This window comes from Anser anser (genome assembly GCF_964211835.1).
Source record: "Anser anser genome assembly, chromosome: 3".
In the NCBI taxonomy this organism is placed as follows: Eukaryota; Metazoa; Chordata; class Aves; order Anseriformes; family Anatidae; genus Anser; species Anser anser.
Window position 1 is genome coordinate 36,513,813 of NC_139722.1, and position 24,666 is coordinate 36,538,478.

The 24,666-nt window shown below is 39.6% G+C and overlaps 1 protein-coding gene across 3 annotated transcripts in view; it reads left to right on the top strand.

Annotated features, from left to right (window-relative positions):
* The first annotated feature begins 784 nt into the window (after window positions 1-784).
* BCKDHB (branched chain keto acid dehydrogenase E1 subunit beta) overlaps window positions 785-24,666 on the top strand; it is a 132,954-nt gene continuing 109,072 nt past the window's right edge. For all 3 annotated transcript variants that reach the window (XM_083829948.1, XM_083829949.1, XM_083829950.1), the window contains exons 1-5: window positions 785-954; window positions 3,541-3,618; window positions 5,521-5,589; window positions 22,462-22,595; window positions 23,265-23,420. In XM_083829948.1, coding sequence (XP_083686074.1) covers window positions 786-954; window positions 3,541-3,618; window positions 5,521-5,589; window positions 22,462-22,595; window positions 23,265-23,420 — 606 coding nt within the window. In that variant the 5' untranslated portion in view covers window position 785. The remainder of the gene's footprint in view (window positions 955-3,540; window positions 3,619-5,520; window positions 5,590-22,461; window positions 22,596-23,264; window positions 23,421-24,666) is intronic.

Sequence of the window (24,666 nt, forward strand, 5' to 3'; positions counted from 1 at the left end):
CAGAAGGAGCAGTCAGGCATTGGGACGGGTTGCCCAGGGAGGTGGTGGAGTCACCGTCCCTGGGGGTGTTCAAGGAAAGGTTGGACGTGGTGCCTAGGGACATGGTTTAGTGGGTGACATTGGTGGTAGGGGGATGGTTGGACCAGCTGATCTTGGAGGTCTTTCCCAACCGTAATGATTCTGTGTTTCTATATGTATATTAATTATATATGTATGTTTAGCACTTGAAATTTATATATATGCATATATGTATATATTGGAATGTGTGTATATATAACGAAGGTTATGACCCAAGGGACTCTGGAAAAGGCAGCTCTGGGACACGATGAAGAATTAACCCCAATTAGTACGGGCAGAGGGAGTGGCTGGGCATGCAGCTGCCCCACGGCCAGCGGCTGGACGCTTAACTCTCCCCGTTTGTTCCCCTTCTCCTCATGGGCTACCCCCCGGGGTCTGCCCGGATCCCTTTCCGCCATCCGTGAGGGGCTCCCCGGCGGTGACACAGCGGCCCTGAGCGGCCCCCTCAACGGTCACCGCAACCGCCCCGCCCAACGGCCGCGCCCGACCGTTACCGCCCCCAGCCCCGCCCCTCCCGCACGGCCCCGCCCCCTCCCGGCTGGCCTCCTGCGCAGGCGCAGGAGCCCGTCACTCCCCCCTCCCCACCCACCGCAGAGCGGGCTCTGATTGGCCCTCCCCTCGCCGCTTCTGGCCAATCGGGACGCCCGCCGGGGACCCCGCCTCTTTAGAACGCGCGGCGCCGGCGGCGGCCCCCGGCAGCGGCGGCGATGGCGGCGGCGGGGCTGGCGCGGGCGCTGCGCGGGGCCGGGGCGGCGGCGGCGGCGGCGGCGGGGCCGCGGGTTCGAGGCCGGCCCTGGAGCCTCCCGCTGCCGGCCGCGCCCCGCCGGCCCGCCGCGCACTTCGCCTTCCAGCCGGACCCGGCGCCCAGCGCCTACGGTGAGAGCGGGGCCGGGCCCGGGTCCTCCCCGCGGGCAGGACTCCGCAGCACGGCCCGCCCCGCCGCCGCGGCTGGAGGGGGAGCGGCTGGGGCGCGGGGCTGGGTCGGCCCCGGGAGGAGGAGGCTGAGGGGAGGCCTCATGGCGGCCTTGGCTCCCTCACGAGGGGAGCGGAGGGGCAGGCGCTGAGCTCTGCTCTCTGGGGACAGCGACAGGACCCGAGGGAACGGCATGGGGCTGGGACAGGGGAGGGTCAGGCTGGGGGTTAGGGAAAGGGTCTGCACCCAGAGGGTGGTCGGGCACTGGGACAGGCTCCCCAGGGCAGTGGTCACGGCACCGAGCCTGCCGGAGTTCAAGAAGCGCTTGCACAACGCCCTCAGTCGTGTGGTCTGATTTTTGGGTGGTCCTGTGTGGAGGCAGGGGTTGGACCCGCTGATCCTTGTGGGTCCCTTCCAGCTCGGGATATTCTGTGGTACCTCGGTGTCGCCACTCAGCGATTAATTCCAAGAAAGCTCTCAGCCGTTCCTCGTTAGGCAGAGGCGTGCCAGATGTCACAGCAGTGCCTGCGCGCTGCCAGCTTCTGCCGAGGTCCCGGTGGAGAAGCCCTTGTGGGCAGGCCTGGTGCTAGTGCCGTTTGCGGAGAGCAAAACTGTGCCTGAAAACATGCTTTGAAATCCTGTGAAAAACGCTGAAAGGGAAATAAAGAAATGCCAATACTTGTCTGGACATTAATGCTTCTCCAGCTCCACCGTTCACACCTGCAGGGCGCAATTACTGTCTCTGTCCCCACACGGGCTGAAACAAAACTCTTTATTGTAAACAAGAACAGCAGGTCACAGCAGTCAGTGCCAGCAGGTTCTGACAGTGGTTGGAGTAATAGGCGTTTACTTGCATCAAATGCTGGAATGATTGTACCTTGGTAAAAGGACAACCTCAGCGCTTGTGTGGATGATGGGGAAAAGAGAGGAACAATTGCTGTTCACAGCTCTCCCTCTGCTGAATTTGTAAATGATGATCACTTGTAGCTACCTCATGATTTGAATGGTTCCCATAATAATTTTTACAGTTTCCTCCTCTTAAAGGGCCATGTGTAACAAGTGAAGCTATCAAACATGGGAAAGCAGCTCCCCAGCTCTGCTGTGCCATGACCCAGCTCTTAAACAAACAAAAAACCTGAATGTTACTTAACAATTTAAGAGCAGGGGAAACTGAGTGATGACCGAGAGATACTGTACCTACTGGAAACAGACTGTAGTTCGTTCTTCTTTGTGACTTCTTACTCCTGGTTTTACATTTCTTCGGGGTTTTTACTCTTTCCTCACCTTAGCACCACCACCACCTTTTTTTTTTTCTGTTTGGCATGCTGTGTGTGCTGGTAGGCAATCCTCTCCTGGGCTGTGGCTCGTAATCGTGAGCTAGACAGAGGTTTTGTGAGTGAAAGAGCTACCAAACATCAGCAAGGGATTTCCTTCTTCACTCAGTTTCTGATAAGGCATCATTTTGTTTTATTGGAGAATCTGAGTTGGTCGCAGTAGCAGGGACTGGGCTATCGCTTTGTTCCATCTTTGTTTTAAGGCCCTTTCTTTCCTTGCAGCATTGCAGTGGAGAAGGGGACGTGCAGTAGATCTCAATACAGTGGACAAGTGCTTTCCTTTTACCCTTTTTAAGTATAGCTGTTCAGCATCCAGTTTTCCTCCTTACGTGGAGTTTGATCTGACACTTTCTATCTGCAGGCCAGAGAGGCAGGAGGTGTAGAAAACTTACAATAGTAGTAGGTATCAACAGTAAAGGCTGGAGCTTAAAAACAAATGCATCTAAGAGTGATAAAGAAAGTTCGATGAGATCTGGTGAACCTCAGGAGAAAGTATGCCTATCCTCAAAACAATGCCTTACTATTTTTTTTTCCTTTTGAAAAATCGTTGTATTAATATTTCTTTGTAGTGCTTAGTCTGGAGGAGAGGAGGCTAAGGGGAGACCTTATTGCTCTCTACAGCTGCCTGAAAGGAAGGTGGGGGGAGCTGGGGGTCGGCCTCTTCTCGCAGATTACTAGTGATAGGACTAGAGGGAATGGCCTCAAGTTGCACCAGGGGAGGTTCAGGTTGGAAATGAGGAGAGATTTCTTCTCAGAAAGAGCAGTCAGGCACTGGGACGGGTTGCCCAGGGAGGTGGTGGAGTCACCGTCCCTGGGGGTGTTTAAGGAAAGGCTGGACGTGGTGCTTAGGGACATGGTTTAGTGGGTGACATTGGTGGTAGGGGGATGGTTGGACCAGATGATCTTGGAGGTCTCTTCCAACCTTAGTGATTCTGTGTTTGAATAAGCATTGCAAAGCTGCATCTGCAGCTATGAATATGGTGTTTGAAAACAGGCTGAGTAGAATTTTAGTCCTTGGGATTGTAAAGTATGCAGTGCTCAATCCCATCTATCCCATAATTTAAGTTTACTCAGCCAATGAGCCTTTGAGGTTCTCCTGACAGGGATCTTGTTTATGACTCTTGACTAAATTTTTAGTAAAGTTTTGTACCAGTGTCTTCTAACACATTTTGTGCTTTGAACCAATTACATATCTAAATAATTCCTTTCACACAGGGCAAACTCAAAAGATGAACCTCTTCCAGTCCATAACAAGTGCCTTGGATAATGCTTTAGCCAAAGATCCGACTGCAGGTATGTTGTACTCGTTAGTGTGTTTTGCTTTGTATAGATTGCATTTTGTTTTGCTTGTTTGTGCACACAATTAAATACATTTCTCCTAACCTTTAGAGCTTTTTAATAAGTTATTTCTACACTTTGATCTCAAACAAAACTTCAACATGTGTTGTTAGGGTTGAAAATACATAAATGAAATATTAACGCATTATTAATGGATTATGTGATCTAAGCTGTAGCTGTGTATTCTCTATCAGCTGGTTGTATTTTGGTTGAAAGCTGGGACAGAAAGCTATGTTTCCTAACACACTTCTGGTGTTTAAGGGCAGCTTTAGCTGCAGCAGTAAGTAAAGGAGGTTTTTCTTATATAAGTCTTCATTTTTTAGTTCCTTCTACTGTCCATGCTCAAAAAGTGGTGCTCTTGAAAGACCACATATTCTTGCTCTGTCCATTCTCCCTTCTCTCCTTTCCTGCCCTCCAAAATTCCTTTCCAGCTTTACTGATTTCGGTTCATCATTGCACATAAGCGATGTAATATTTTCCAGTCTTTGACAGTCTGGGTAACCTATAATTTTAAAGAAGGTAGCTCATCGTGGTCTGATTAAAAAGGGTTATTCTAAACCCCTCGTCTTTTTATTTTTTATGCGAAACTATTTACTCTTAATTCTTACAGGTAACGGGAGGTCTGTTGCTTCTGTTGTCATCAACAAAGGTGTGATGATGGCCAGATATTTAAAAGAGATTTTTAATGCCACAAACCCAGCTGCAAAATCTGTACGATCTTGTTGTGTCGGTTTGTTTTTTCCTCCAGTGCATTAGTAACACTTTTTGGCACTGCTTAAACCACTGTTCGCTTTGAAGTCTGATTAATTGTCTAATCTGTTAGGACAAATTCCATCTTTTGTATCCAGTCTGTGCCTGTATACATTCCTTCTCAGTCTAGAGCTGTATTATATACGTCAGCTTTATTAAATTGGACTTAGACAACTGTAGGTAAATTGGTGCCAGGAACAGATTTTAGTGCCATTTCTGTAGTATCAACTATGTAAAAATGAGTAGAAAGTTACTCCAGCAGGAACCTAACCTTCAGCCTTTTAGTTGCTTTAAGGCCCCAGTCTTGCTACTCAGCGTTGCGGGGTTGGATCTGTGTAAAGCCCTTTTGCCAAACCATACTGGAATTCTGCAGTCCAGATCTATGAGCTGTCAAGTATTATCCTACTTACTAAATTAATCAGTGCTTCTTGCAGTAGAAAGCATGTCCTTCATATGGTTTTAGTTGTATGGGAATTGAGCAACTGTTGTCTAAGCAGTGGAAATCCTTGTGCTCGTGTAATCTGTCCAGAAAAGTATTTCAGTGGATGAAGAGAATGAGTAAGTCCATGGAAGTATGCTGATAGCTACATGAAATGGTATTTCTTTTTTTTTTTTTTTTAGTACCAGCTGGCTTGATTTGTATTTTGAAGAACACTTCAATTTGACATTTTTCAAAACTTGACACACTGTATTTACTGAAATCTGTGGATGAAGAATGTGTGTGTTTGCCAGTTGAAGCAGATCACATAACTTTGGACACTTTTTCGTGGCTGAATGCTTCTTGGAATTGCTTGTATTAATTTAGATGATGTGATATTATAGAATATTTCAGAAAAATAAATAGATGGTTTAAATGAAACCTTAGTTGAATCAATCATGTTAATTCTGTTTTGAGACATAGCTGTGTTGCTTTACTAATTCCTCATTAGCCTTTGTTCTCTTTTTGTTACGGTTAGGCTGTACATGAGAAGAACTGAGATGTCAACATAAAATCTTGAAGTAGAATGGAGTGTTGGGTATTTCACATAAAAGCCTTTGAAACACGTTCATTAAAAATAAGATGCATTGGAGTCACATTAACCTTCCTCTACTGTTCTTATTTTTCAGTAATATTTGGTGAAGATGTGGCCTTTGGTGGAGTCTTCAGGTGTACGGTTGGCTTGCGAGACAAGTATGGTAAGCTAGCATTTAAATCTGACATTATTTTCATACTAACATCTCTGTTCTTTTCTGCCCTGTATGGTTTATGGGATAAAAGATGAATATGTGGGAGAAAAGTCTTGTCAGTGAACTTTTGTGTCTATTTGCCCTTGAAAATATGTTTAGAATGTGTTATCATTTGTGTTATCATTTATGTAAGCTTTCAAAGTTACTGAACTTGCTGATGTAAATTAATTTGTTTTCAATTTCTTCAAATAACTTCATCAGTATAACTTCAAATTTTTAAATATTCATCATTTTGGCTCCGCTTAATTACTGTCATCAAATGAAAGCCTCTTAACAGCAATACACGGTGGTGCTTTTCAGTCCTATCAGTCAAGAACCAGGAAGGGATTACCTTAAAATTGATTTAGACACTTTGTTAAATATAGCGTTGTCTAATATGCCTTGGAAATGCAGAAATACAACACAGTATAGAAACGTGTTCTATGCTTGTTCTTCATCTAGAATGCGATTGGTTTACATATTTGGGAACCTGTGAGAAGGCATTCAGAGAAATATTACAGCCTTTGCCTCAAAGTAATCTTAGAAGTAACCTTTGTCTGTCCACTAGGTAGGGAAAAACAGATTTGCAAAAGTACATGAAAATTAAATGATACTTAATTATCTCAGACCACAAACAGGTGAGGTGAGTTCAGTGGAAGAAAAAGAGTAGTTACTTGCAAAAACTTTATATTTTTTTAAAAAAAGGTTATTTTCTAAAGAAGTTTTAATTACGAAACTTCTTAGAATAGAGTAGTTCAGTTGGAAAGGACCTTCAGAGATCATCTAGTCCAACTGCATTTTAAAAACTTGCAGGAGTTTTCAATAATTGCTTGCATGATCTGTGATGTAAATTAATCCTTATATTGTGTTCATTTTGGAAGAAACTTTATTTCTGCTGTTTCTGGGGGACACTCTCCTACAGAAGAGTATCAGTGGTTCATAAGAAAGATGTGGGGGGAAAAAAAAGGTATGCTTCTGTTACAATATATGGTCTGAAAAAAAATAAGTGCACAGTTCTTTTTGGATAGAGTTAGCCACCTAGTCCACAATCTGGAGGAATTTTCAAAGTACTGTTCTTCCCTTTCGTGTGGTTTCTAAGTACTTATTTCTCTACAAGAAGAACTGTTACTGCCCCAAAAAAGAACCAGTGTTCCACGTAAGGCATGCGAGGTGACACACAGTGATTTACAGGTCTTGGAAACTGGTTGCGGCTACAGTAACCTGCTGGCTTTTTATATGGGAATTGTCTTCCCCTGGGCCTTCAAACAGTTTGAAGGATGTTATAAAAATGTTAAGGTTTGGCAGTATAGCTTCTTTGAGGCACAAAAATGACTTGCAGCAAGTGATTACATCTATTTTAGTTTTTTCATCTGCTGAAGATGAATTACTGCTATCTTGGAGATCACAAGAAAGCAGCAGACTGAAGAAGGGAGAGGAGGAATACTATGCTTTTGAGAAATTTTAGAAACATAGCCCTATTCTGTCTTTTTGTTTCTCTGCTTCAAGTACTATGTCGATATTTTCTCACTCTATGCTTGTATATTAAAATGTTCATATAGTTTCAATCATACTTTTATTACTAAAGATGTTTAGAGTTTCATGTTGGGGTTAAGTTAGTTCTGTAACTCTGGTGGGATATGTTTACTCTGCTGACCAGACTTCATGTGAAAATGAAGTTCCTGAGACAGCAGTTGGTTTCTGTAAAAACAAGCAACAGAAAACTTTGTTTGGGAAGTAAGTAACAGGAGCAGATGGCTTCATAAGCAACATTCTAGTTTTTTAGTGAACATCCCCAGTTTAAAGTCACAAAGGAATAAACTTTATATTACCAGGGTGTTGCTTTGAGGGTGATTTTTTGGTTTTCTTTGATGTAAGAAAGTCTTGTAATATTGGAATGAAGGAAAGGCATTACTTCATTCCTGTAGCAGTGTTTTAACACCATGTGTTCAGATGTGCCAGTGCTGTTCACAGACTGACAGCCCCTGCCCCAGAGTGCAGGGGTGCTGTTGAGGTGGGTGCTGCAGAGAACCCTTTATAAAGGGTATTACAATAGTCTCAGCACATCAGCAGCCTAGGTAGAATCAAATTTGTTCTGTGGGCGTGAAGCGAGGATTTTTAGTGAAATTTTTGTGAAAGATATTTGATACTTTGGGGATTTTTGAATGGAACTCCTTTAAAGCATGGGAGACAACATGAGAAATTGTAGAAGTACTTATATCAGCATTCAGAAAGGGCCAATGAAAGCTAATATTGATGTTTGATCAGAAAAGGTGCTGATCTCTTCATAGTGAAAAAGATGATAGATTAGATGTGGAAGAACTAAGCTTATGTTCCATGTCACTGTATAATAAAATGGGTGGGTATATAAAGTGTTGGTGAAATCAAATTGACAAGTTGAGAAGCTGCCTCTTCAAATTCATTCAGACTGTTGCGAAGATTGTATTGCTACAGGAAAGGTGTCTTTGCTAAAAGAGAGAAATTTTAAAAGCTTTTTGACGTGTTCCTATCTTAAAAAAAAAACGTTTCTCTTACACATTATATAAAGATCTTAAGATCCCTTTCTGTCTTGCAGATTCTAAGATTTAGGTCTTGCTGAGAAATGAACTGAAGATGTCGATAGTGATTGAGACAGAAGGTAGTGGAGAAGGCATGACAGGAGAAATAAATGAGTTCTTTATAATTCTTCTGATGAGGTACCCATAAGTACATGGTGGCAGTATCTGAACTACAAATTTGGATAGAGAGAGAAGTCTGAAGATAAGAGGTGAACTTAAGAATTGTCCGCGTAATGATAATTCAACTTTTTGTAAGGCAGGTAAGATGACACAAGAACTTTTGGCTTCTTCTCTAATAATGAAATCCTCTGGAAAACAGGCAGTGGCTGGAGAGGAAATGGCAAAGATGAACTACAGGACATACTGAAAATCTAGTTACTGTGCTTAGGAGAGCCAGGAAAGACTGAAAGCACAAAAATTGAAGGAATCCAAAACTTCAGCAGGAGTGTGGCTGTCTGTCAGCTTTGTCTTGGAGATGAAATAAGTTCCGGATGCAGTGCTTATTTTATGCAGAAGCTAGTCTGAGTAAAATAAGGAGGAATTCCAGACAATTGATGAACAAGCAACCTCATGGATCTTGCCTGTACAATGCAGTTTACATACTTACTGGCTTTTCTTTCACCACCTACCTCGTGCATGTACCATCAACATAATAATAGGAGATGCAAGTGGCATAACATGAGGTTGTCTCTTTATGTTGATATAAAATACGATGGAATTAATGTTCTTTTCTTTTTCAGAGTGTTTTTTGCATTTTTGTAGATAATCCAAATCACTAGGTGGCAGTCTATGCCTATAAATACTCAGACTTTGATACAAATTAATAGTTCCTTTTAAAGCATATTATAGACATAAATGTCTAATTATCATCTAATATTACAGTAGGGAGAATTTAGTGTATTAATACTCAGTTGTAGTACTATACAGGTGGTGCTTCCTATCCAGACTGTTACGCAAGTCTCTCTGGACAGGTAAAGAAGAAGAAAAAATTGCTTTTAGAATAAATTATCATCAAATCTAAAACTTTTTTTTTTTTTTTCCAGAAAAGCCATTTAAGCTCTGAGTATAGCGCTAATACAAACACGGCTAGAGGTCTGTGCTAACAAGCATAAGAAGTGCAGCTCATTGACTTTGTAAGGAAGTAAATCCTAGTTTTTGATCTGATGAATTTTTGACATGCTACGAGGAATTTTGTTTGAAATGGTTTAAGTGAGGAATCATATGCAAACAAGTCAGCATGCAGGAGTTTCTTCTCTGCAATAGCTGTAACCTAGGATACTGTGTTTCTTCCTGTACATCTTATGCCAACATCTGAAATAGGCTGATTACAGATCTCTGGCATCGTTTGCAACTCATCATTCTTCTATGGATTTCAGTATGTTTTACATGAACCGAATGCTTAGAAGTCAGGTGCTGTGTAATCCTCTTTCCTGAAAACGAGTAGACATCTGATTTATTTATTTATTTATTTTTTAATGTGGAAAGTTCATTTTAAAAAAGGGAAAAGAAATAGTCTTGTACAGTTTTTCTTTGGCCCTTCCCTTAGTTCTTTCGCACTGGATGGCATGCTCTGATTTCTTCTTTCCTTCCCCATCACCTCCTGCCAGGTTTTTGATTGTCAGCATTTTGCAGAGGTTGCACACTCTAACCTGCAGAATAGCTTTATTGAAAAAGTAACAAATGTCTGCTGCTCCATATTCCTGCTGTCTGGAGATGTTTCCTGTCTCTAGAGGAAAGATGTAAGCTATATGATTCATAGCTGGTTCCCTTGCCTACTGTATTTTTGTAGCCTCAGTAATGTGTGCAAACTTTTAAAATTGTTTTCTTTAAAGGGATGTACATTTGTTCTTTTGAATAAAATGTTATCTGAACGAAATAGCTGTACATTTGTCTTTGAGTCTGCAGATGGATTTGAAATAACGATTCTTGGACTGTAAATACATCATGTCTGGTTGCTCTGTTTGAAGTGTGAAATAGAATTGCAGCATGTAAAGATCAGTATATTAACTCTTTCCCTTGTTCATTCCACATTACAAAAATACAGAAAAGATCAGAGGTGAAGAAATGAAAGGAAAAAATGGAGAAAGTGGACAGAAGTAAAGACTGATAAGCAAGAATAGCAGAAATAGAGATTGGCAAGACATGCTACTCATAAGAACGCCAGAGCAGTCTAAATGGAAACTCCAAAGAAAGGTCCACTTAGCCTAATGTGGCCCAAAATGAAGGTTTTGGAAAGTTCATGTAACCAGAGGAAGTATAGTGTTGAAATGTAATTATTTCATTGACCTATTCGAGCATATAGACTTGTTTTATAAATAATCCTTTTATGTTTTATTATACTGATGCATCTGTAAGTGCAAATAAAGTTTGTAGAATTTTTTCATCCAAACCAGGCTTAAAAAATAAAATAGCGTGAAGTGAATAGGAAAAAGATTGTAAACAGTGATTTGTGTCTTTTTAATTTGTCCAGGGTATTTTCTTTCAAATTGGAAAATTGCAGAAGAAAAATAAAATCAAGAAAAGAAATAGTACTCGTATTGAATCCTGTGGGCGCAGGGGGAGTTGAATCAAAGATTTCCCCTGTGGAAAATTTCAAACACATCAAACAACAAGTGACTTAACTGCATATGAAACCACAGTTATAGAAAGAAAATAACATCCTTATGTGAGGATGACCTAGCCACATCATTCGTAATCGGCTGGATGCTTTAAAAATGATTTTATTTATCACTTCCATATTTGTTTTCCTCTACTTTCTGCCTGCCTTACAGAATTGGATCTCTAAAGGACAGGGTATGTTTTGGGACAGATAAGTGCCAAGGCTGGTCTTAGCCTTCAGTGATGGAGATTCTGTGGCTTCCCTACACACGTTGTCCCAGTGCAGGATTATTCTTCTAGTTCAAAGCTTTTTTTTTGTTGATAGATCTCTGGATTCTGGTTGCTGCAACTGAAGGATACGGACCATCCAAAACTGAATACATTACTCTGCTTGGGTCTTACTGAGAAAAAACAGGATTGCTTACAGCTTTCTGTTGATACGTCTCATGATAATGCTAGCTTGTCCTGCAGCACTGATGTTTGTTTCCAATGTCTGACCCACTGTAATCCCTGGATGTTATTTTGCAGATCTTGTGTCTAGGGTGTAAGCTCCTGTGTGAGTTTTCAGGGAATATTTCATTCTCAGTAAATGAATGGTTTGTTTATAGTCCATCAAAATAATTCAGGACGTTCTGTTTATCTGGCCCAGGAGATGGCTGTACCTCACCATGCCCAAGACATGCCAGCATTTCTAAAATTCTGGTAGTCATTCTTTGAAGAAAAGTGTTTACTTAGACACAAAATATTTTTATGAACTTATGAGATGCAAAAACATAACAAAACAAAAAAAACAACACTGAAGGCAAGCTCTGTGTTTAAATGAAATGCCTATGGGGAAAATCTGGATGAGAAGATAAAGCTGACCCCAGGTTGCTACAGTATTTGCTGAAGTTTCTTGGCTAAGGATAGGATATGCTTTAGAAATTGTTTAATGTCCTGACAGCTTTTAGAAGGTTCTTCCGCTATTTCATGCTACTGAAGCTGAGCAAATAGAGGTAGACATAAATTTATTTTTTAAAAATTCTAATAGTTTGCCTCCAAAATCCATAAAATACCTTACAATGTTTGTATGGTGTGACTGATTTTTTGTTAGTCATTTCAGGCAGTTGGTTATTGTGGAGACATCACAGCATGTTACTGCCTGGGGAGTGGAGATCTGTCAGGGGAGGTTCTGGGTCTGTGCTCATGGTGCCAGGCGCTGCACTGCAAGGTCAGGAAGTAGCTGAAAACAGCAGGAATAGGCTGGTTGGGGCAAGTAATGCAGTGCATTAATGCCTCCCACAAGCTGCTACTAGTTGGGTATTGTTGTAGCTGGTGGGGAGATGCTCTGGGGTTTTTCCATGAGTTTCTTTTAATCAATAATCATGGGGTCTTCTGCATCCTGTAAGAACATAGCAATAAGCTTTACAGTGAAAAGAAAAACTCAAAGTAGCATGAGAAATGTGATTGGGGGTTATTGCATAAAGAGATGGATATTAAATGCTATTTTTTTTTTTTTGCCTCAGAAGCAGACTGCAAGGTTATTGAAGAAGCACCCTGCTACCTCTTTTATGTTAGTTCTTGTCCTTACTGACATATTGCATGTGGTTGAATGAAGCAGTTGGGTATTTTTGATGTGTCAGACTTAAGCTGAGGGTGGAAAATTTTATTCAGAGTTAAAAATGACTGGTTGGTATATAGAGAGTGAGTAAAATCTAAGAAATCTGGAGTTTGGTTATCCTTATATCATTGTAGATAGATTTAAGCAGATAATTATGCAGCCTTTTTTTTTTTTTTTTTTTTTTTTTTTTTTTTTTTTTTGCCTGGTTCTTCCAGAGCAGTTTGGCAAGATTGGGATTTTGTGCTGATTTATATGAATGTCTTTGAACAGTAACATCTGGAGAATGTGTTCCAGACTCATTACACAATAGTACATTTTGTTCATTTTCATCTTAAATAGCCAATTCTTTTCTTAAGATTTATAGCTAGGAAAAGAAAAGTTATAAAGCTATTTGAGAATTTGATATGGTGTAGTATGTCCTTTTACACTGTATGTTGATGGAATATTGATATAAAGAAATAAATGTCAGAGCTAAATATTTTGGTTTTAGCTTTGCTTTTAATTTTTCTAATTGTTCTGATAGTGTGCAGGTTGTGAAAACAATGAATGTTTTGTCAGAGACTCGCTAATTTTTATTGTGATTCGCTTTATATGTTGTAAATCCGAGGGAGAGATAAGGATATACTTTTTAATATGAGCTCTGGGCTGAGTATCAAGTTCTAAGAAAGCTGTTCTAACACATTTTAAAGATATTTCAGGATACATTTCTGGGCAAAAAGTATGTGCTGCTGCTGAACTCCATCAGGATGGAATTTTCCACTTCATAGAAAACTTGCACTGAAACATTTAAAAATAATATTGGAGCAATACCGTGTCAAGGAGGATGAAACTCCACTCATTAACAGTGCAAGATGGATTTTATGGATGTAACTAGTATTTGCAGTCTGTATCGATACCAGCTCTTCCTGCATAATTTTTTTGGCCGTGTCTCAGATGTCAGTCTTGATGCCTTTACTATTCCTAAAGTGAATTTACGTGATTCTCAGTTTCCTTGGTTGGTCCTATGATCAGTCCGACTTCTGTTTCATTTGTATGCATCACGTGGGACTAATTTACTGTTTTTTCTGCCTCTCTGGTTAGTGATGAGAGTGTGGTAATTATCACCACTTCAGTTTAAGAAGGTGCTGCAGTCTTTATTACAGGGGGTGCAACATTTTTGAGTTTTCTTGGATGTAATTTGTTAGAAGCCTGGAAGGGTCAAACTGCTCACGACCACTGCCTGTGAGTCCAGTCAAATGTCTAAGCAGCTTTGTGACAGAAGCACTTTGAGGAGCAGGTTAAACTTAATTTAACTTGATTCAATGTCATCTTCTAGTGACTAGACTGACATAACACACTGCCAATTCATTATAGAAAATCTAGAAAAATCTTTCTGTTAATTTGTAGAAACATCGAATCCTTGTCTGGCAAGGACTTTTCACTCTCATATGGAAGCACCAGGTATAGATCAGTTTATTGATTTTTCTCATGCACATGCTTTGTATTACCTGTGAGATGCCAGTTTTTCATTACTGCAGATTACTGGTCATTCAGTACTTCTGATTACTATTTATCAGCATTAAATCTCTGCTGTTGGGTTGAGAATAGTTGCATCACAACTTAGGGTAGAGGCAGCATGCTTTCAAACTTTCATAAAACATTTCTACAGTATTGATACTAATGAGTGTGGGAGAGGCTGCCTTGTATATATCACAACTTTGCTTCTTCCTCGGTTTGTCATCTAGATAGCTTACCCAGCTTGTTATAGCAGAGTTTTCATTAGCATGTTTTAATTCTTAGCCTTTTCCTGTTGGATAACTTGTCAGGTAATGTTGCAGGTCCTCTGAAAATGCATGGGACTTATCAAAGCCTCTTAAATAAAGCTGATATACTATCCCGTGGTTATACCTATATATAAATGTTTGGTAGATGTTGATTTTAGAGCTTGTTTTTCCAAGTGAGTATTCTGTCATCTGATATAGGTTTGCAAGTCTCTCTAGTCAGTTATGCTTTTCTGCAAGCGTGCTTCTCACAGCAAAAGTTTTTGGTGGGTGAGCAAGGATTGTTATTGCTGGAGGAGCACACAAATGCCGTGGTGTGGTTAGGCACAGTGCTTTTTTCTTTAGGCTGGTATAACGTGGTGTATGAGCCAGACGAGCAGACTGTGGGATCAGGAGTGGGCTACCTGCACAGTCATCAACAAAAATCAATTCTGATGAGTAAATCTGCTGCCTTGATGTGAGCTGCTGATAAAACATTTTTCGAACAGTGTGGAGCTGAATCAGTGCTATTTTATCAGCGTCATGAAGTGCTTCCATCAGCAGGACAGGTGCAGACGTAAGAAGTTTGGGCAGTCAGCATGTAGCCCTGCTTGGAGCCATTAATGAACCATAGAATAATAAGGGCTGGAAGGAAGAGTCCTTGAAGGTCATCTGCTCCAAACAGATAATCAAAGTAGAGTCAGTTTAGGTTGCTGGTGGTCTTGTCCAGGTGTGATTTGGATATGTCCAAGGAAGGAGCTTACACAATCACTCTGGGCAGCCTGTTCCAGCATTTGGCTACTATCAGAGTGATTTTTTTCCACATATATAATCATTTTCCCTTTTTGCATCTTTGTATCACCTATCACTGTGTACCTGAAAAGAATCCGATCTTGCCCCCCCTTCTGTATTACTGCTTGGCTGCTTTTCTATTATGGAAGGATTAAGTGGCATACAAATTTACTGGCCGTTTGAAGTTGGTGCAAAAGCTTTGCATTAACCTCCATGACCTCTCCTTTTCCCACTTGCCTGCTGATAATTAGATAATATGTTTTGTCATTTTTGCTATACTCGTTAGCTGTCGGTGGGATGCTAGTTTGTCACAAATGACAGGAAATCTGATGTGGGGGAGAGGGACAGAAAGCAAGTTTACCCTATGTGCATTAGGTAGGTAGGGCTGTTAATAAATAAATTTTCCTGGGTCTTCCCTCATCCAGAGAGCCATAAACCTGACAGTAACTTAGTGGTTAATGTTATGTTCATGCTAGGAACAACTTTAAGAATTTATGAAGTTTTACTAGAAAGTAAGTTTATTTTCATTCCAAGCTTTCAGTTTAGTTAGTTGTGTAAGATTATGATAAGATGACTGAGGAGGCTGTTCCCCATCCATAGTAATATTTTCTTTATGCTCCAGTAGTTCTCCCAAATCTGATATTGTTTAGGATCTTTGAAGATTAAAAGAAAATACAATAAACATGCTTTTCTCGTAAGGGAGTCTTGGGGAGAGGAGAGGAAAATACAGGTTAGGTGTATGGAGCACTTGGAAGAAAAATGTACCATCTTGAGCGAGAGAATGTCATGTTGAGAACAACTGGAACTAGAGCTGCTACTTCCAATATGCAGGTCTAGTCACATGTACGAATGCCTTGGAAATAGTAATCAGAGAGGACTTGAAAGGAAAATCTTACCCTTCAGCTGCTTATAATTTCCATTTTACTTGAACTACTCTTCAGAGGTGTTGGTTATTCAGTGGGGCAAAACAAATCTGGATTGACCTGGAACAGGAATCCCTTAGTTCTTGTTCTTCACAGCTACCTGTGAAGATGGGTGTCCTTTTCTTTGGGCAGCACTGTGGTCATTACTGGTTCAGAAAGAGACTTTTTTTTTTTTTTAACTAAGTGATTTTTTAAATTTTTTTTCCAAAGTGAAGCTTAACTGAAATTCCTGTAAAAGTGAAACCGTGTTTGAAGACTTATTTCTCATTTGGCAGTAGTAAATAGTAAAACTTTTGTATGGAGGAAGTTGGGCTCTGACATTGCAAAGTAGAATGCTATAGCAGATTTTGCAACGCCAGAGGAGGGAGCAGATAATGTATTTTACTGTGTGCGAATTTCCTTTCTGACCCATTTTTCTGTCACTCACAGTTTTGTGAAATGTCTTTTTTTTTTTTTTTTTTCTTAGCTGTGTCTGATTGCCAAAAAATGACTTCTTAGATTCCTTAAGGAAAGGGATGGAAAACTGCCATGGAATTAGCTGCTAATTAGTCAAAATTCAAATTAATTTTTCTTCTACCTGAGTTGTGGGATTAGGGAAGTCTGAAGGTTGGATAGATTGTGTTAAATTATGCTAAATAATAGATTTAGTAGATGTACGTCTACAAAGAGTCCTAGATATTCCAGGATTAGAACAGTTCTCTAAAGGCACAATTGATTTAAAGTCAATTCTTTCTACCTGAATTTTCTACACAAACTCCCCAGTGAATAATTAGCAAGGAGCTAGTCTGCTGGGATTTCCTTGTCTTTCCAGCCCTTTATTTTTCCTTGTGCACCCACGATCATTGCACTTAAAGACATAATACATTTAGCTTGTTGGATTCCTTTATTTGACTTCTAATGGGTATTTTTAATGGAAGTTATTGAGATCACAGGGACAAATGAAATGGTGCCTGTATAGATTGCTGATTTATTTATTTATTTTAAGATGCTTTTCTTTAAACAAAAGTGATGTACAAGTATCTTAATAAACAAATGCCTTTAAGTAAATCAACAGTGCTACCCAACCCACCCAAATCTTCCAACATAAGCTCTTACAGAGCAAAAGGCTCCAGAGAGCTGGAGCCTTGAGTGATGTGTTAGTATATAGAAGATTTTATACTGTTTGAACAACTCATTTTTGGAGATAAATTAAGACCGGAACATGTTTCATTGCAGATACTGAAAGCTGAAATACTTTTTTCCTGACAGCTTGGAATAAATAAAGAAGAAGCAGGCCAAAACATTAATGCATAATAATCGACTACATATGCCTGTAAACATGTGTTCTGTTAGGTTGCTATGAAACTTCCCTCTTGGAGGAGAAAATGACTGTAAAACCGAGTTAAAGCTGTTGCCCCTTAGGCAGAGGATCAGTGGTAATTTGAACATTTGTGAGGTGCTTAACTCTTTGTTCCAAAAATCACACAGACCAAGCTTGTTTTATTCAAATAAAAATAGTTCAGAGGGGGATGAAGGAATTGTTTTTAAAAAAATGGCTTTTAGTCAGCTACCGCGTTTTTACTTCAGTATTTAATCTTTTCAGATTTACCTACTGTGTATTTGTTCACATTCCTAACATGCATCTGCTCTTTCTGAGTTGTTGGGATGGAGACATGAGGAGAAGCATCTATTTTTCACATAGCCTCGTGTGCCATCTTGTTTAACTAGCTGCATGGATAAGGGCACCAATATGTTTGGATGGCTGAAAGTCGGGATGCTGATAAAGTCGGGCAGACTGACTGAAGTGGACAAAGGCATAACGTCTGTCTTCAGAGGCTGACGCACGTGAGTTCAGATAACGCAGAGGTGTTACTGCCACCTGTAGTGAAAAGCCAGCTTGCTGAGTCTGCGCTCATTTGTTTTGAGCTGCTTGGCTGACGCAAGTAATAGGGGAAGGGTACATTTTAGGAAATGTTTCTTCATAGATATAGAAATGAAATATGGAATGACACAGTATCTCTGGCTTAGTTGTTTAAGTTAGATTTCAGCTGAGTGAATGGTTTGCCAAGGTTGATAAGAATGACTTAATCAAAATGATGTCCTTTTCACATTTGAAAAATAGTTAAAAATACATAGGGTTTAAATTTTCAGTGTTTAAATATTTTGTATTACTTTTATTAATGATTTCCTTACTGCATATATACAAACAGGAGGCTAAAGCCATACTTTAAAAGTTTTAGCGTTCAGGGAAATTGGTAAATTTGTTTTATCCTAACAATGTGTATATCTTTAATCTTAAAAGGCTAGCTTTTATATAAAACAAATACTTACTGAAGCCCTATCCAACGCTTGTTTTCCCATCTAATGAAAAGAAAAGGAGTTTTTTAGGCTTTGCTTGTAAGAAGGGGTCAGTATTATTGTTTTACATCTTAAATAGAAAACGTTACTGAGTAATGAATCTTATTCATTGAGAATTACCTGATTCTGTCTTTACTGCTTTAAGCTATAGTACTTCAGGATTACACCTTTAGTTCTGAAAGCCCAAACGAGGTGCTTCAGACTGCCCGTGTTATAACTGTCATGGTATATTTCATATTTGCATTCACTGATTCTCACTTGATTTATTGTACTCCATTGATTGCAGCACACTGCCTCTAATTTAGTATCTCAAACTATTTTCAGCAATTTTATTGGGATGTCTTTTATATTCAGAATCACAGAAAGGAATAATAGTGTGGTAGATCTAAAATGCTTTTAAATTCATTCATCTACCCAAAATTGATATTAAACAATTATTTTTGAAGTTCTTCTAAAGTACTACTTGAAAACTAATTTTACAAGATTGTTCAAATCCATTTAAATATCAGGGCGATATAAAATTATTTATAGTACCAACACATGAGGCTATTTCAGTGTACTTTGAAAAATCCATTCTTAAATAATAAGGTTAGGTAAGCTTTGCATGATTTGACTTTTCTTGGGCAATTCTCAGCAATCTGTTTACTTTCTTATGTGACTGTACGCATTGCCAGCCTGTTTTATCCTCCTATCTGTGCTGTGTCCATGACTTGTCTTCCAGCATGGTGTTTGAGAGAGAGGAATCGTGACAAAATGGAATAGTATACCCCGGAGGAACAAGAAGTTGAAATGCAAACTATGTCCTAACCATCCCTTCCCCAGCTACTTACTGTTATACTGGTTTTCAGGCTCCCATGAAATGTAGTGAATTAAAACAAAAATAAAACAGCAAAACCTACAACATTTTGGAGTTTCCGTTTGCATGTATATGATCAAAATGCCATGTGAGTGAATAAAAGTGAAATGCATTGAGCTGCCAATAGACTTCTATGAGGAGGGAAGTATAATTATGTCTTGGTAATGTTAATGCATTCCTAGCTTGGTAAAATATGAGTTGTTTTAAATTAAACAAGCAAAACGCCATTAAACGCATCAGTGAAAGAAGGGAAATAAAATGTCAAATTCAAGGCATGCTAGACTGAATATGGAAGAGGGGAAGAGATGTTTGTCAGCTGTTGCAGACGGATGTGGGTCTGGGGACAGCTCTGGAGGCTGCGTGTGAAGCAGGGCTTCCTCGCAGTGGTGAGGCCTGGGGGCAAATACACATTTGTATAGGTGCTTCATGTTCCTTTTTCCTGGCTAAAAATTACTTAGGCTGAAGAAGGTTGGCTGATCATTGGATTCTACAGGTCCTGAAAAATAAAAATGTCGATGTTAAACGGAGGCCTGGATTGCCCAGGCCACTACAGGTGGTGCTGATATCTGTGGCCAAGGCCTGTTGCATGTGGGGGAATGGCCTGGGGAGCAAGGCGAAGGCCGCGATGCCTGTCAGGGGAGGAATCGAGGACAACTTGTACAGTGTGTAGTCACTCTAGTTTCAAAAATCGTATTATGTTCTAATTGCAGAATTTCTTTTCATGGCACTATTTTCCTTCTGTGCCCTATGGATTAGTTTCCTGATCTACGGATTCTGCAGAAATAGCCCTGGAAGCCAGAATTCCTTACTCTGCATGGGAGGAGGAAAGGCCTGACGTGACTGAAACCTTCCCCTTTTGTCAGCTTTTAAAGGAAGACACAATTCCTGTTTGATGCTTTTTGAACTTTTTTTTTCATTTTGTTAAATTTCTCAGCAGTAAAGCCAAGGAATGATTGACGTCTATGGGAAATTACTATAATTAAAGACAATAAAAACAAGCTACATCTTCTATGCGGATCTTCCCCACTTCTGGATTTCCCAGAGTATTCTCTTTTTCTCTGGGAACATTTTGGGGCCGGGGAAGTTTTTATGTAGTGACATTGCCAGACAAATTGGTAGTTCTAGTAAAGGAAGAATAAAAATAGGGAGGCTAGTCATGTTACTGAGGCACACTGGTAAAATAATGCCCGGCAACAATAAATGGCAGTGCTATGAAGGTACTGCCATTCAGACTTCCTGTGCTATTTTCAGGCTGAACAACTTTTGAGGACAATACCTGCAGAGTTTATTTATTACTGTTTTTTCCAGGAGCTGTGAAATGAAGTACAGCTGACCCACATCTGGAAATTACTTAGATCAGCTTGCTCATAAATCTTGGATATGAGAGCTAGTTGGTCTTCCCACTTGTGAAATGTTCTGAGATCTGCAGGGCGCTCTGTTCTGACTCAGAGTTGATTGGGATAATATTTGATGGGTGTTTGGCATCCAGACAGCAAAAATAACTTTAACAAAATTATAGCATAGCTTTTGAAATATTTGGAATTAAATTTTAATTGCTGAGCTAGTTGTGGTAACATTCTTTCTGTCTTCTGTAGGAATGGCCATACTGAGAAAGTCCATCCAAGTCCTAAGAAATGAAAGCTAGAAGTATCTTGTATATTAATTTATAAACAAGAAGCAGCCCAGTGTGCACATGTCTTAAAAGTACTGTAGATCATAGGGATCTGTATTTCAAACACAGATTTATGAGAAATGAGTCAAAGTCATGGAAGTTCAAAATCACTAATTTCAGAAAAAGTGCTTTCCCTCAAAATAGACAATTTTTAAGGTGCTTCAAAGTTTCTTCTGTCTTGTTTACAAAATTGTGGAGTGTCCTGAAATTGTGGTAGCCCTTTGGACATGTGATGACTTGCATAGCCTCACTGACGCTACCAATGTTCTAATATCATTGGATGGCTTTTTTTTTTTTTTTTTTTTTTTTAACTTACCTTAATTACCTTGTAATGTTCCTGTTGGGGTGAGAGAGGGAGAAATGCAGAAGGAGGGCCAAAAACTAATTCCTGATCTGTCAAACACCAAAACAAATTAACCCTTGAAGTATGAAACTCAAAACACCGTGGAGGGCACACGGACAATGCACGAGCAGTGACAGTGCTATGCTGGGTGATGTGGGAAGACGAAAGACATGTACGTGAAAGATTTGCTACACATGCCTTCCTGTATCATAAATACAGCTGTGGGTAGTGGTTCTGCTTCTATCATCCATTTCTGAAACCTCCTGTTAGCTTCCCTTTCTCCAGTTTATTAACTTGCAGCTATTGAGACTAGGAGTTTTCAGAGTAATAATTTTTCCTAACTATTAATTCATTAATCTTTCTTTTATTAGTTATTTATTTAGTGGTTAGCAAGCTATTAATTTACTCTATAGCCACTGATGTGCTCCATGCTCAATTTTTTTTCCCCACCCAGTTTGAAGTCTTGGCATATTCATGCACGATGCACTCTTGTGAAAACCTGCTGTCCATCTCCCAGTGCTCTAAAAGGAAAATTTAATAGCATCACTAGGTTCTCTTGTTGGTCTGCTGAGGGAGTATGGTACTTGTAGCAAATACTTTACGTATATCTTATAGAAGAAATTTTAATGGTGTTTTGCCTCCCTCCCCCTCCTTGTCTTTAATTTCACGCACTGACCAATTTTATATTTACCTATTAGATTGATGCATATTTGGAATCTGAAGCTGGTGTAGCACAGAAATATGTCAGAGTTAAAATGACCTTTTACACTCTCACAGGGCAGATACAAAACAGAATATTTGATTTCGTCTTGTGCCTCCAACAGCAGAAACAGTTTTTTTTTTTTTTTTTCTCCTTCCCCTCTTGCCTTGGAGATGAACCAAATTATTTAGGAAATGAAGTCTTAACTTACAAAAGGCTGGTTAGACTGGGCTCTGCTTATGGGGATTGTCGGGAGTATACTCTTGATAAATGCCTTTGTAGAGCCATGTACATTTGAGTATGGACAGATCATTTTGACTGTCTGGATTAAAAACCAAACAGTTGAAGGAACACTACTGTTCTGTGTTGTAAGCTTTCTTAATGCTTGTAAGTATTTTTTATACCTCCTGTATAAACATGGTGATGCATGTTTATCTATATCTACATCAGAACAAATTATTTTCCTTGAAGTGCTAATAAGAGTGTTGTAAATTACTGAAACTGTTTTTATCTTGCATTTCGTTTCTCCTTGTCTTCCTCTGAGTGGTTACAAATTAAAGTGAAAATATCCTTATCTGTAATGGATGTGTATGATTGCTAAACCTAGAAAGCCCATCTAAAGAGCCATGTGCTTAATTGAAGAGGATTTGTTTATAACTTGAGTATTTCTGGGGCTAGGTTTTCCACTTAGAACCAGTGTATTAAAGAAATTTTTCTTCTTTTATAGGTAAAGATAGAGTTTTCAATACACCCTTGTGTGAGCAAGGAATTGTTGGATTTGGTATTGGAGTTGCCGTTGCAGGTGCTACGGCCATCGCAGAAATTCAGTTTGCAGATTATATTTTTCCAGCATTTGATCAGGTTAGTACTTAGAAATTTGAATGAAGTAAAATGAAATGTTATGGCTTTATGTTTAAATTATTCTTCTGTTCACATTAATATTGGTTTAAATATATATATATATTTTGCAAAAATATCCACAAATGTATTACTAATATTTATGCATACTTTAAATAAACAGGAAGATACTAGGGCCAGGTTGAAGTCCTGATTAACTAATGTAAATTAAAGATGTGGTTTGAAGCAAATGTCTGTCTTTGATTTTATTATGGGTTTCGTGGCCACGTTGGCTTAAGCAGCTTTAAATTCCCCAGCTGTGTCTTCCCCACACCATCTCTCACTTCTTTGTGCGATTGCAGCCAACCACGTGGCCACATGATAAACCACAAGTTTAAATGGGGCTGATAGATTGTCTGGGAATGGGAAAACAACTGGGCTATATGGCTACCCTTGAGGCCTGGGCATTTAACTTGAACACGCTAAATTACTGAATCACTTGCCTTGGAAAATGTTTGCTTTTCTACTGACTTACAGGAATCTTTTGCTTCTAATTTGGTTCTGTGAATTCCAAGCATGGAGTAGATGATGTATTTACATCTCATGCGTTGTAGATGTTTAATGATATGTAACTAAGGGTATTGGATGCTACTTTTGTATATGGAAAGGATTTTGTTTTGTTTTCCTTTCCAGATTGTTAACGAAGCAGCAAAATACCGTTACCGCTCGGGAGATCTGTTTAATTGTGGAAGCCTCACCATCAGAGCCCCCTGGGGTTGTGTGGGTCATGGTGCACTGTATCACTCTCAGAGTCCAGAAGCTTTTTTCGCTCATTGTCCAGGAATAAAGGTACAGTAATTCACATTTGACGAAGACTGATTTTGAGTGAATCAGAGTAACCAGACTGATGAGTCTGAGTGCAGGCAGGGAAAGGAGGATGGTAATCAGAGTACACAGCAAAAAATGTGAATATGCTAATTAAGTACTGTTAGAAGTTTACTATTTATAAAACTTAAACTGTATTAAGAGTTTGAGAATTTGTAGCCATTATTGAAACAAACTTCAGCAGATGTAGCATTTTGTGTTTGTGTGCTTTTTGCACTGAAAGCGTACATTCTACATTTGTTTGGTGTCTAGCATTGTATAGAAATTAAAAACTAACGAATAGTGCTTTCCTTTTTTTTTTTTTTTTCTCCTCTCTGTATCTGTCATATTAAGTGCATTATAAAATTGATTCAAATGAATGACAGTGACAGGACAAGAGATACTGGGTGCAAGCTGAAACACAGGAGGTTCCCTCTGAGTGCCAGGAAACACTTCACTGTGCGGGTGGGTGACTGAGCGCTGGCACAGGTTGCCCAGAGAGGTGGTAGAGTCTCCCTGCCTAGGGACATTCAAAAGCCAGTTGGACGTGGTCCTGGGCAGCCTGCTCTGGGTGGCCCTGCTGAAGCAGGGGTGGGAGCAGATGGCCTCCAGAGGGCCCTGTCACCTCCGCCATTCTCTGACTCTGTGGATGATAAACTGGGGCAAGCTTTCAACATGAGAAAGTGGCATATCTTGAAAGTTGAGTTTCCTAGCGTTTTGATAGATAAGTTTCCTGGTGAAGATAGAGGGGACAGATCTGTTAATCTCTGATAAATCAAGCACTGTTTGCCAGTTCTCAGTTTTTTTCTGAGTAAATTTGGTGTCTATGGACTTGTACTTTTGGATTAACTGCCATCCAGTCCATTAAGAAATGACTCATAGCGTGATTAATGTGAAGGTCTTAAGCAAAAGCAGTATTTGTATGCTGGAGACACATGTTCATTGTTTATATTTTGTTTAAACTTTTGCCTTAATATTATTTCAGTGTTCTAAAATGTCAGATATGACTTTTTTTTTTTTTTATAGGTAGGCCATTTCTACTTGCTTCTCTTTAATTAAATAAGAGCTTGGATTATTCACATTTTATTGCATGTTATTCACGTTTTATTTTGTGATATTTGGGAAAGAGAATACATCTTTTTTTCTTTGAGGTGTTTGTATACTAAACTTGAAAATATTTCCCTATACAGACAAAAGTAAACTACAAAGTCTCTTGCCAGGTAATTGAATC